General features: G+C 31.4%; 1 protein-coding gene across 8 annotated transcripts in view; it reads left to right on the top strand.

Moving 5' to 3' along the window:
- Positions 1-14535, top strand: part of LOC126880072 (glycogen debranching enzyme) — a 124430-nt gene that overhangs the window by 28892 nt on the left and 81003 nt on the right. The window contains exon 1 of one of the 8 annotated variants that reach the window (XM_050643734.1): positions 5176-5618. The exons of the other annotated variants lie outside the window; for them this stretch is intronic. Within the exon in view, the coding sequence (XP_050499691.1) occupies positions 5501-5618 (118 nt within the window). The 5' untranslated portion in view covers positions 5176-5500. Of the gene's footprint in view, positions 1-5175; positions 5619-14535 lie in introns of those variants that run through there. 8 annotated transcript variants of the gene reach the window in all.

Here is a 14535-nt window from a genome sequence, read left to right as displayed (position 1 = left end):
ATGTAGTAGGATGGAATTCGGAGCCAAATACCCTCATTGACTGCCCTATAATAATGCTCTGCTATGATCGCGTGAGAGGGGACACACACAAGATTCTAGCAAAATTTCAATTTTCTGTAACTTTTCGAGTTTTTGAGTTACAGCAACGAGTTTTATGTCATTGGAAAGATAATTTTACATTCTTTCAAAATATGTAAAAATATACAGGGCGTATGTAAAAAATTAAGATTTTTTTCATTTCCGGTTAAACCGGAAGCCATATTGTGAGTAAAATTTATTGTGCTAATAGATAACAAAGTACTATATATGTCTGCCAAATTTCAAATTTTAGTTTCTATTACAGAGGTAGTTACGGGCACTCGAATATTTTTTTATAAAAAATTCGTAACTCCCCTCTTATGAGGAGTTAAGAAATCTGACCAATGTTATTCAATTTACCGATAGGATATCAAAAATATATCAAACAATAAACAAATTCCTTGGAGTCATTTTTGAGAAAATTTAGTTCAAATTTATGTCAAATTTTGACCCCTTAAATATAGGCAACCCATAACTTTTTCTGAAAAACGATAATATTCTTGTTATAGCTCCATCTTTAGGCTATATAAATGTTTTTTCAAATTAAATTTATCTTAAACAACTTTTTAGATTGATAGGGAAATGTATCGGGTGGGCGGTCGACCATTTTGGATTTGGAAATGTCAAATTCCGTATTTCTATTTAGCTATCGATGAGCTAACTTTAAGTTAAATTTCATTCGTTTCGGTCAAAATTTGCAAAAATGTGCCCCAAATAACCCCCCTATTTCGGCCCCCTTTGAGAGGTTTTTTTCAAAAGCTTAGTTTCTCGACAAAATTCTCTTAAACTTACTCATACCGAATTTCATCGAAATCGGTCCAGTAGTTTTTGCTGGGCGGTGGCGACATACGTACGTACATCGTACATACGTACGGTCGTACATACGTACGTACGTTCGTACATACGTACGTACGTACATACGTACATACTTCCAACATGTTTTTTTTATTTGCTTTTTAGACTCAGGGGGACTCAAAACGTCGAAAAAAAGTGAAATCTGAAAAAAATTTTTTTGCACGATCCTATAACTTTATCTATTATACTCATACTGCGTATGTAGTACGATAAAGTAAAAAGGAATAATACCAGCTTTCAGAATTAACAGCGACTTAGGCAAATATATTAAGAACAATTAGAGCCAAAATAAAACCCAGTTACAGAGTGATGTGTACAAATTGACATGTGGTGACTGTCCAAAAACTTGTATCAGTCAAACTGGCAGAACCTTTGAAAAACACATAGTAGGAACCCAAAAGGGCTTTGAATAATAGAAAAACAGATTCTACGTACGCACTTGATTCTTTTAATGATCAGTATCAAATTCTTCATATTCAAAATAAAGGTCTTAAGCTATCTTTATTAGAATCTATGGAAATTATTAAATTAGAAAATACCGTGACCCGTCAAAAAAGCCCCGTCAAAATTGCCTCGACAAAATAGCCCGAATACAAAATAGCCCCGACAAAATAGATAGCACACAAAATAGCCCCGGTCATATATGGTTATATAAGCCCCGGTCAAGACAGCAGACAGCCCCGGCTAAGACAGCCCCGGCTAAAACAGCCCCGGCGAAAACACCCCCAATAAAAAGTTTTACCTTTTAACGGAGTACCATTAATTTTAAATCACTATTCTAATTGGGATATAAGCAATGAACTGTCAATACGGATGGAATGGCGATGTCCCATTCAAATAGTGAAGCAAGATTGACACCAACATACAAGAGAGAGGTCGTAGAGAGAGACAGACAAGGTGGTGGAGAATTTGACAGGCCGTGTAATTTGAGTTGCCTATATAAATGGACCCGATTGAATCAGTATTTACAGTTCGTTGAATATTTTAACTTATATTTTAACTTGGCTAAGGCCTAATGCTGATTGGCAGTACATATTTCAAAATTTAACCACTTTTTTGTATTTAGGGGATAAATAGAGTACACAGTGCCATACTTGGTGTTTAAATACTTTTCAGAATTGTTATTTGTATTTATCAAAACAAATACCTACTTTCCTAAAGTATTTGGGAGTTAAATAATTTTAAAACTATTTAAATTATACTAAATTAGTGACTGTTTTATATAAAGTGAAAGAAGTCCTTGATTATGTTTTTATGTTACTTTTATATTTCCCCGATTTAAGTTGACATAGGCAACTCAAATTACACGGCCTGTCAAAGTTTCCACCACCTTGTCTGTCTCTCTCTAGGACCTCTCTCTTGTATCGTGGCTGCATTAGTTGTCTTTGTGCCTATTCCATCCGTATTGACAGTTCATTGGATATAAGCCACAATTTAACTTAAAGGAGCCACTGACACAGACTCCTTCCTGGTATCCGATTAGAGGAATTATGTACTTAATGTGCGTTGTCATTTATTATAGGTAATAATAATGCCTGCAGAAAGATTTATGAACTGCCGATTCCCAAAATCTCTTTTCAGTAAAGTATGCTAAATGTGAAGTCACTCGAGCGTTATGGGGACCTATTGGATTGTGAAGAGTAGATCCTAAAACTAAAAAAAGTTAAGTAAAGTTTTCCATTTTAGTGGGCGCTTGCCATTTTTTAATTTAATTTTCCATTTCCAACAATCGTTTTTTCCGATTATAACGCCATCTATCCATAATTCGAAAAAATGTTTCGAATAAAAGTTACTTATTTTTACGTAAGGAATCCAAATCTGTAATAAAAATTGGGGGCTCCTATTTAAGATTTTAAAGTAACCCCCCACCCCACCTCCGTGGGGGTCGTGTTGGGTGCCATTCGATAGATTTTTCAAAAATATTGAATAAGTGTATTTTACAGTTTTTCGATATGATGTTTATTTCGCGAAATATCGCGGGATTCGTATTTAAAATATTAAATTTACCCCCACCCCTCTCCGTGGGAAGTTGTGTTTGGTGTCATTCGATAGATTTTAAAAAAATATTGAGCACATATTTTTTAGTTTTTCAATCTGTCATTCATTTCGCGAAATATTCGCTTTTTTCTTGTGAAACTTTGGGACTCACCCATTTCCTTACGCCCGGCTCAAATCGTCAGATTTTTTAAATATACACTCTTTTGAATGTACTTAACTTACCTTATCTTAATCTGACAATTTCGAGTTTTGTTAAGGATAGATTTTTTTTCGGGCCCCCCTTAACGAACTCCCCTGTGTTAAGAGCCAATATACGGTATAGGTAAATCTGCAGGGTACCAGGTTTCTCACCATATGATAATCTGACGCGCTCGAGTAACTGCAAAAATCCCCGCTTGGGCTCCCCTACCATAATCAAAATGTCAAAATATGAAGGAAAAATTCGATTTTTTTATTGATTTTTTGATTATAACTTTAAAACTACATATTCATTTCTGAGAAAAGTTGTACTGACATAAAAGTTGCGCAATTAAATTTCCTACAATATAGAATTGGTTAAGAATTTAAAAAATAGTCACCCTTGTTGCAAAAATAGCAATAATTGAGAAAAAAACCATACAAAAACAAGTATTCGCATTTTACGTTTTTCAACCATCTATGCTACACTTAGGACCTTCATATTTTACCCAGAAAAACTTTATGATATAGTAAAACAACACTGTAAATTTTATTAAAATAGGTTTAATATATTTTGCAAAATAAATTTTGCATTCCAGCTTTCGCAAAAAAAATTCATTTTTTTTAAATGTTGCAGGACTGAAAATAAAGCAGATAGCAAGTTGAATTTTTTTTGCTTATAGAAGTGTACTGTACCTTTCATTTGCAATTTGCAAAATTAAAATCGATTAATTACCACGGCGTCAGGAAATTTTTTAAATAAACATTAATTTTTGGTGCTAGGCGCAGGACAGCAGCGGTGTTCGATTCACACAAGTTGATTTCCACCAAAATTTCTTTCAATCTTTATCTAATATATTAGTTTCTTACTCTACTCTATATTTTGTTGTATTTTAATATTTTAATTCCACAAAAATCAAACTAATTTTATTATTGTTTGTGAAATATTGTTTAAACAATTGTATATGTTTAAAAATAATAAACTTTTATTCTTTAAGTTAAAATATATGAACAAAGAAAGTTTTTTCTAAAAAAAGTGTTATTTTCAAAGGATAGAGTATGTGTTTTTATTTTGCAATAAACAAATTTATTTATTTATATCGAAATGTAATAAAAATTAAAATGTATTTAAAGGTCATTATCAAAGGTCATTGGAATGCCCAATCAGAGCAAACTATCCGCTGTCCTGCGCGTAGCACCAATAATTAATGTTGATTTAAAAAAATTCCTGACGCCGTGGTAGTTAATCTATTTTAGTTTTGCAAATTGCAAATGAAAGGTACAGTACAGTTCTATAAGCAAAAAAATTTCAACTTGCTATCTCGTTTATTTTCAGTCCTGTAACATTTTGAAAAAATGAATTTTCTGTGCGAAAGCTGGATTGCAAAATCTATTGAACCGATCTTAATGAAATTTACAGCATTGTTTTACTGTATCATAAAGTTTTTCTTGGTGAAATATGAAGGTCATAAGTGTAGCATAAATGGTTGAAAAACGTAAAATGCGAATACTTGTTTTTGTATGGTTTTTTCGCAATTATTGGTATTTTGCAACAAGGGTGACTTTTTGTTAAATTTTTAACCAATTCTATATTGTAGGAAATTTAATTACGCAACTTTTATGTCAGTACAACTTTTCTCGGAAATGAATACTTTTAAAGTTATAATCAAAAAACGAAGAATAAAATCGAATTTTCCCTTCATTTTTTGACATTTTGATTATTTAAACAATGTTCCGGACCTTTTTTGAGAGGGAGGATAACTCAAATATTATTATTTGAGTTATTTTCAAGCAATTTCTGCAAAAAAATTTGAATCACCTCTCAACGTCCAAATGTACTAATATTTTTACAGATGCGCCCTGGTCTATTCATGTAAATTTTATTGCATTTGAATGACATTATATTTTCCATAAGATGTGTGCGGTGTCCTTTTGGCAAAAATTAAACGGTTGGTTCTTTTTTTTTATTTGCCGTTGGACATCATTTAACTAACAACATGTATTCCTATCTTGTTTATATTTTTGTACCTTAAAAATCCTAGTAGTACGGCACTGTTTTAATACCACAGTGTTTGTTATGTGAATACAGATTATTAAATACAAAAAAGTGACCACATCGAGGTCAAAAAATTCAAAAATATTTTCTAACACACTTTGGAGCTAGAAAACAGGTCTGAAAATAAAATAATAGTAATAATTATACTGTATCAAATCATTTCTGGTAAGTACTTCTGTATTTCTAGCATTTACCGTTTTCAAAAATATACCATATCTTCTTAATGAATTTCTTGTATCAATTAAATATTCTTATCTTAAAAAAAATCCCATGATAATTTTTTCGCAAATATTGAAATGAGCATTCGAACAGTAGGTGTTAAGACAATCAAAACAAATGGTTGAGTGTTGTGTTAGTGTCTTAATTGTGTATGCTTTTAATATAATAGTCGCCCATATGTGTAAATTATTTGGCTATCTTCGAAATAAATTTTCACGGCGAAATGAAAAAAAGAGTAAGTTTTTATTATTATTTTTTGTTTGATTTCTAATACCAATATCATCATCATCAATCAGCCAGTCGCGTCCACTGCTGGACGTAGGCCTCCCTCAGTTATTTCTACTGTTTTCTACATTGGGCCGCTTGTAGTCAGTTTCCCGTTACTCTATTTATAGTCCAGGGTAATAAGGATTTTCTCGGGACACTCAAATATCCAGGTAGCTGACTACTTTTTTAGTTATTGTAGACCTATAGGAAGAAAACCTACCTGTTTCCTGCCTAGAGTTCGCGTCCGTTTTTTAATTATTAACAATTTAGTGCAAAATCGCGATTTTTTCGATGTTTTCACTCCATTCAAAAACTAAATTAATATAAAATTACAATATTCAGTTTTTTAGAACATTGAAAAACCTGCAAAATGCCGATTTTTGAAAGTTAAAAAGTTAATTTGTTGCTACGCAAACTGCAAAACAAGAGAAAATCGTTATTTGTTAATAACTTTTACTAAAACTACCTTAGAACTTTGGTGTTTCACCCAAAGTTGGATATTGGGGTACTTAACAAACCCTCAAAATTTGAGACCGATCCATTAATTAGTTTAAGAGTTATTCTATTTGTTTATCCCAGAGACCTTTATTTTGCAATAAGATAAGACATAAAATAATGAAGATAGAGCAATTCTGAGTATGCCAAATGAAAGTAGAAGAGTGATAGTATCAAAATGTATTAAAAAAAGATAAAAAAATAATTAACATAGTCAAAAATTATAATGCCAAATTTTTAAAATTTTGTAGTTTATAAACATTTAGAATAACTTTAAAAATGTTGTCCGTAGAAACAATATTTTTATATATTCGAAAAGATAGTATTTTAACACGAATTTTCAAAGAAAAAAATTTTCATTGGGACAAAGTTAGCCATATGTTTTTTAATTCACAGCTAATTTGTTTATAATAATTAAGGAATCTCATTAATACCATTTTAAAGAATGGGATTTGTATTTTTTCTTAAAAAATTTGCACAAACATTATACCTTCACAGCACCCTCTACGATTTTTCAAAAATGTAGTGCAAACGATTACTAGGGGGAACCTACAAATCCAGCGAGTTAAAATACCGAAAAAGCAATTTCAAACGAATATAATTTGCTGTATCTCCGGATCAACTCAATGGATTTTGATCTTTCTTTTTTAATTGGTATGTAATTTTTATGTACATTACAAATATGCAATTTGTTTATAAATTCATTAATTAATAAACAGTCTAATTTGTTTAAACAATTCTTGAAAAAATATTTTTTTTACAAAAATCTATTTTTTTAATCATAGTATCATTAAAGATCACAGAAAAAGTTAAAGTACACTTTAATAAATAAATGATTTTTATTAAATAATTATTTATTGAAGATAATTTATTTATTAAAGTATACCTTAACTTTTTCTATGATTAATAGGGATAGTATGATTAAAATCATGGATTTTTGAAAAAAAATTATTTTTTTAAAAATTGTTTAAACAAATTAGACTGTTTATTAATTAATAAATATCTAGACAAATTGCATATTTGTAATGTACAGAAAAATTACATACAAATTAAAAAAGAACAATCAAAATATATTCAGTAGATCCCGAGATATAGAAAATGATAGTAGTTTTAAGTTGCTTTTTTTAGTATTTGAACTCGTGCATTTGTCGGCTGCCAGCTCCCCCTTCACTTACTACGAATTGAACTACATTTTTAAAAATTCGTGTAAAATACCAGCTTTTCTAATATGTGAAATGACTTTTTCTACGGACAATATTTTTAAAATTATTCTAAATGTTTTTAAACTACAAAATTTCACAAATTTGGCATTAGGATTTTTGACTATATTAGATAATTTCTTTATCGTTTTTTAGTACATTTTGATAGTATCAGTTTTCTACTTTCATTTGGCATACGCAGAATTGCCATATCTTCATTATTTTCTGTCTTATGGTATTGCAAAATAAAGGTCTCTGGGATAAACAATTAGAATAACTCTTAAACTAATTAATGGATCGGTCTCAAATTTTGAGAGTTTGTTAAGTACCCCAATACCCAACTTTGGGTGAAACACTAAAGTTCTAAGGTAGTTTTAGTAAAAGTTATTAACAAATAACGATTTTCACTTATTTTGCAGTTTGCTTAGCAACAAATTAACTTTTAAACTTTCAAAAATCGGCATTTTGAAGGTTTTTTAATGTTCTAAAAAATTAAATTTTGTAATTTTATGTCAACTATTTAGCTTTTGAATGGGGTGCAAAAAATCGAAAAAATCGCGATTTTTGCACTAAATTGTTAATGATTAAAAGACGGACGCGAACTCTAGGCAGGAAACAGGTAGGTTTTCATCCTATAGGTATACAATAACTAAAAAAGTAGTCAGCTACCTGGATCTTTGAGTGTCCCGAACGTGGTCTATTTCTAGCTTATTACCCTGGAGTATTATGTTGTCGGTCCATCTAGTCGATGGTCGTCCTCGTCTTCTTTTATAGTTTCTGGTCCTCCATTCCATGATTTGCCTTGTCCACCTTCCATCTTGCGTTCTAGCTAAGTGTCCTGGCCAGTTCCACTTAAGCGTCGTGATTCTTTCGATGACGTCTTGAACTCCTGATCTTTGACTGATTTGTTGGTTTGTTATGTGGTCTCGAAGGCTCACGTTTAGAATTGCACGTTCCATGGCTCGATGTGTAACTCTGAGTTTATTCGCGGATTTTTGCGTCAGTGTTAAAGTCTCTATAAGTTTGTACAGGGAAAACACATTGGTTGAAAATCTTTCGCTTGAGACATACATGGGAATTTAACTTTTTAGAATATGGCTTCGTTTGCCAAATGCTGCCCATGTCAGGAATATTCGCCTCTGTATTTCATGTGTTTGATTGTCTCTGCTTATTTTGATCTTGTGTCCCAGATATTTGTGTCTGTTTGTTGTATGATTGTATGGTATAGTCGATAGTTATAATTCCACTCATTACGAGATTTGTCATAAGTCCAGTTTTCCCAAAGTTTATTTTTAATCCTTCGGTCTCAGACAGAGTTTTAAACGAATGTATCATACAAATCGTATCTTGTAAGTTGTCTGCGATTAATAAATACATACATGCTACAGTATTGCCCAAAATAAACAGTACCATAGACACCTTTACTTTACAAGCCATGAAGAGAAAAAGGCAACGCCGCAATTGATGACGTCCGTAGTCCGACTTTCGGACTACAGCTTTCGAAACTACGATTTTAAAGTACAAATTCTGGTAAAATTTATAGTATTTTTTGAGTCGAACAAGAAAATATTATTAATTAGAAGTTTGTACAAAATAATATTAAAAGTAATTCCTTGTAAGTAACGTTTATTATACAAAATAAAACCAATAACAAGAATATAAACGGGATTCATTTTTTTCGAATCCTAAGAAAACTAATAAGTATTTTTCAAAAATTTAAACGCAGAGTGAAAGATTACGTTAGGACCGAGGGCCCAAAGTCCCTGAAAACTTCTATGTTTATTTGAATAAGTTACAGGGGTGAAAAACTAAGAAAATTTAGTGTGATTTTTAGTTTCAAATATGTCATTAAACAAAACTTTTTATTCATTCTAAAGGACTTTCGGCCCTCGGTAATAAAGTAATCTTTTATTCTGCGTTTAAATTTTTCAAAAATACTTATTAGGTTTCTCAGAATTCGAAAAAAATGATTACATTTAAAATACAGGCGTCAAAATTTTGCATTTTGTTCCTTTCCCCTTAAAGTTTGTCGCACTTATTTAGAAACACCCTGAATTGATAAAGAACAAATCTAGTTGTTAAACATAAGCGAATTAATCAAAAAAACAGAATGTTAAGAAAACCGGAGTCTATAGTTTGGTTTTAATTTCAGTATTTTATAAATGCCCGGTACACCATAAAAATTTAACTGGTTAGCATTAATATAATTACAGCGGTATTGTTAAAGAATTAGGCTATAATATATATTAAAAAAATCACTTAAATCTGCCAACAGGTTTAGGAAATATAGGACATTAAAAATGACAAAATTTTTAAGTGGACGGATTTCTATATGCACGCAAGTTTATATAAAAATATATTATATTGAACTAAAATTATCATAATAACATACTTTTTAATGTTCTTTATAATTTAGAGCACGAAATATTGTAAAATATATCAGTTTCTCTGTAAATACAGTGAAAATTATTTAAAAACAAATGAGAACTGTCAGAATTAATCGGTCTACCAATAGATGTTGCCAAGTTTCAACTTCATGGCTTGTTAAGTAAAGGTGGCTATGACAGTACTGAAACTGAAACACAGATGTATTTTTGTGCGCGCTGTCATATTTAAATTAACTAGTATAGACCTGTCGAGTAATCTTTTAATAATTACTTATTAAGGCCTAATTGTTTAAAATAGTGTTAAATACAGAAGCGAAAGTGTTTCTCGTGGAGCATTATTTTCGCTCATACGGAATCGGCCGACGTAATAGTGCAAGTCTGCAATACGTGTGTGACCAATTCACACAACGCAACTGTTTTAATAAACGTTCTAATGCTGTAATTTTCAACAACCTTCAAAATTACAGCATTACTTGGACAACGTTTATTAAACTGTTGTGTGAATTGATCACACACTATAGCAGACTTGCACTATTACGTCGGCCGATTCCGTATGAGCGAAAATAATGCTCCACGAGAAACACTTGCTCCTCTGTATTTAACACCATTTTTAACAATTAGGCCTTAATAAGTAATTATTTAAAGATTACTCGACAGGTCTATACTAGTTAATTTGAATATGACAGCGCGCACAAAGATACATCTGTGTTTCAGTTTCAGTACTGTTTATTTTGGGCAATACTGTACTATGCTACTGACATAAAGTGAGACATATGTTTTCAGGTGTCCGCTCTCTGTTTGAACTATTTCTTCGTCTATCGTACATATTCAATTTCTTCTGTATCGTCTTCTTTTGCTTCCTCCTTCTGGCTTTCACTTATTCTTCTTCTTAGTTCAGGTGAGACTCGTTAAGCTGTGGCACTTGGTCAGAAGACCTTTGTATCCTACCTTGTTTTTTCCAATAAACTCTAAGACTTGTGACCTCAACGAAGGCCAACAGTTTCCTTCTTGGTATTTTTAGGATCTCTTCGGGTCCAATCCTCAGTCACAGTATATGCTGCCCTGTTGTAAAAGACAGTAAGTGACATTTTTGTCAAAAATGAGATATTAATGTATCCTACCTAAGTAGTAACTGCTCTTACTTTTACAAAGGGTTTGGTGCACATTTATAGTCAACTTATACCTGAACTAGCAATGACAAAAAACAGTAACTAACAAAGCAACTCTCAATGTGATGGTAACGGGCAGTATCCAACGTAATAAATAACTAATTACTTCTGTTTGCCTACACAGAGATCTGGAACATAATTTTTAATGTGAATTTAAATGGTAGTATCTACTTAGTAAAATAGATACTGCTATTTTCCTTCACATTTGTATTCAAAGTTTGTATTATATCATGACATAAGGCAGTATCTTCTCAGATACTGCCATTTGCGTAAACATCACCTGATTTAACATCCGTTAAAATAAACACATGACAGAAAATAAACTAGAAATGGACCGTGATAGTGTGACGTCAAAAGGTTTCCAAACACGTTGTGTCTAGGTATTGTCCTTTTCATGATCATTTTTCAGTGCGTAACAAATGATAGGGAAAAGGGTAAGTCCGTGATAATACACATTTATGACATTTATTCTAACATGACATTTTAGTTAAATCTGACAGTTGTCACATTTTATTTTCAATTTGGAATAAAAACCAATCAAATGTGTTTCTTGCATTTATAAAATGGTATTTTCTTTGATTTGTATAGTCTTATAAATTATACAGATTATATTTGTAATATTATTATCTAATTAAAAAAAATATTTTTTTACTATGGCGCCATCTATCGACAACTAGAATAACTAGAATAAATGTTATAAAAATTTCACCTACGAAATGTAATCACCGACGTGCCTTTTTTGCTGTCACATACAATTTAATGCGTTAGAAAGAAATCGAAAAACTGTGACGCACTGAAAGATGATCATGAGAAATACTGTATACGCTAACGTGTACGCAAATAAAAAAGTTAGGTAGAATTAAACGTCATAACAAATATTTTTCTACTAAACAAACACTAAACATATCAAAATAGCGTGTATCAAAATATACAGTTACTGCCCACGCTAAATAGTCACTAGCTTGATGAAGTTTAACTTTTTTATTTGCGTACATTTTAGCGTGTACCTAGACACAACGTGTTTGGAAACCTTTTTTTGGCGTTTTGACGTCACGACTATCGCGGTCCATTCCTAGTAAATTACGCGATAATTGTAGAGGTGTCCCTACGCAAAAGAAACAAGGTATAATTTCGCAACTGTGCCCTCTCATACCTGAAAACAGACGACATTTTTGGCTTTCATTAAAAGAAGATGACGTAGAAGACTTAATAAATTTCGAATAGTTTTTTCAATATTATGTAATTAATTAAGACTTTTTCTTTTTCTAATGTGAATTACATTTGATTACACTACCGCTTTATTCGGCATTTTTGTTTTATTTTTAAAACCGATATTTACATTAAGCTGACAATTCTACATTTCCGCTTAAGAAAACAACTTCATTATTAGGGCAAACAGCAGTAACTGCTGAATTTTCAGCCAAAAAACAAGTAACACAATTGTTTGATTTGTCAAAAATTAATGCATATTTTTTAATGTTTTTTAACGTTTTTCTGCTTAGAATTAAAGAAATAATAAATTGTGAAAGAAAAAATCTTAAATTACAAATAACTCAAAACCATTGTCTTGGCACTTGCTGCTTTTACCTTATCACGGCAGTATGGCTTTAATATTTCTTTTGAGTCATCCTCATTTTCTTGTTCCTCCTGGCTTCTACTTCTTAGTTCAGGCGAGACTTGTTATTCTCTGGTACTTGGTCATAAGACTTTGTACCATACCTTGTTTTTTTCCATTAAACTCTAATAAGTTATATGACCTCAGCGAAGGCCAACAATTTCCTTATTTGTATTTTTAGGATCTCTTCTGGTTTAATCCTTAGTCACAGTAGATGGCTTTAATATTTCTTCTGGGTCGTCCTCGTTTTCTTGTTCCGCCTAGCTTCCCTTCTTCTTCTTAGTTCAGGCGAGGTTTGTTAATCTTTGGTACTTGGTCATTAGACTTTGTACCATACCTTGTTTTTTTCCTTCAAACTTTATAAGTTATCTGGTCTCAACGAAGGCTAACAGTTTCCATATTGGTATTTTTAGGATGTCTTCTAGTTCAATCCTCAATCACAGTATATAACTTTAAAAAGAATCCTCAGTTGATCAGTGAACTCCCGTCTCATATCACTTAGTACACTGCAATGGCATAAAATGTATATATGGCAGTCTCTTCTTAGCACATTACAACAGGATAGAATATGTCGTGGCTGAGTTGCAAAAAGGAGCCAAGTAACATTTTTATATTTTTACCAAGTGGAACTTAGCTCCTTTTTACACAACCAGTTTAAGAAAAAATGTACTGGGCACCAAAAAATAATTATGAGACTATCTCAACAACAATAAGTAATACACTTGTCCCCTTTTTACAGAATGGGTAGAACCTTCGTTCCTATCATTTTTGCACATAGGCCCTCTTTTGAATAAAATGTCACTTGGCACCTTTTTGCAAATCAGCGACGATGTATACCAGTCTCTTTTTCTATTTTGCATTTTCTCATTTATAATATCTCGTTTATTGATGTTCATCAAATTGGCTTCCACTTATTAACTTGTTTTGTTATTGTTTTTTATTTGTACGTGGCCGAACCATATATGTTGGTTATCAATCATATTGTCTATTTTTGTGTGCTTTTCTTTCATATTTTCTCTTATTTTATTTATTTCAGTAGCTTCTAGCATTTTTGATATTCTCTTCTTTACTGGCCATGGCCATACATATGAATATATGGGAATACGGGATAATACTTAGAGTACGTTTCTCGCTTTCCATAAATTTGTTATCTTCTTTGAATCCACCCTGTTTCGGGACATACTACTATTTATGAGCTGTATGAGCTTATAGTATATCAGTAGGATTTTACTATAGACTCCCTTCTTTATCTGGGATTTCTGTTGAGCTGTTCGATCCACTCAACAGCATTTCAGGCAGAATTTACAATTTTACAGATTATATTTATTTATTTATAATTGAAAAAGACTTCGTAAGAATCAAAGAATAATTTTTAAATTTTCACAAAGTTTCCTCAACATACATTTCTTTCAACTTGTACACACTTTGATATAATATCAAATGCAGAAAACACCTCGTTTTTATTACGCCAAAGAACTTAATTAAGCATAAAAATATCGATTTTATAAAATTAAGGTCACTTTAACATTTTCCTGTCTTTTCAAATTCCACTATATTGATTTTGTTGTAAATTAGCACAACTTTAGAATGGTATAATGTAACACCAAAGACTATAAAGTTTTATTATCAGTAGTCATAAGAATATAGTTTAGATTTGACGTTTTAATTGATTGTATTCGTGCGTTGATTATATAAGAGTGAAAGGTAAAAACTTCTCGTGATAGTGGAAAAATAATTTTTGTATACAGGGTGAGGCAGATAAACGGCCAATTAGAAATATCTCAAGAACTAAAGGTAGCTGAATCATGAAAATTGGAATTAAGGGATTTTGAAAAGTGAACCGTTTAATGAAAATCTTTTCATCTATTTTCTACTTCCGGTTATACTAAAAGTTGCTTATAACTTCCTGTTTTTTTAAATCTGACGCCCTGTATATTTTTACATTTTTGGATTTTCCTCGATGTCTTCTTTTCACTGTTCTTCATATTTGGGATACATCTTGACATGATCTCGGATGTTT

This window comes from Diabrotica virgifera, chromosome 2 (genome assembly GCF_917563875.1).
Source record: "Diabrotica virgifera virgifera chromosome 2, PGI_DIABVI_V3a".
NCBI classification, from domain to species: domain Eukaryota; kingdom Metazoa; phylum Arthropoda; class Insecta; order Coleoptera; family Chrysomelidae; genus Diabrotica; species Diabrotica virgifera.
This window is presented reverse-complemented; position numbering and strand designations above follow the sequence as displayed.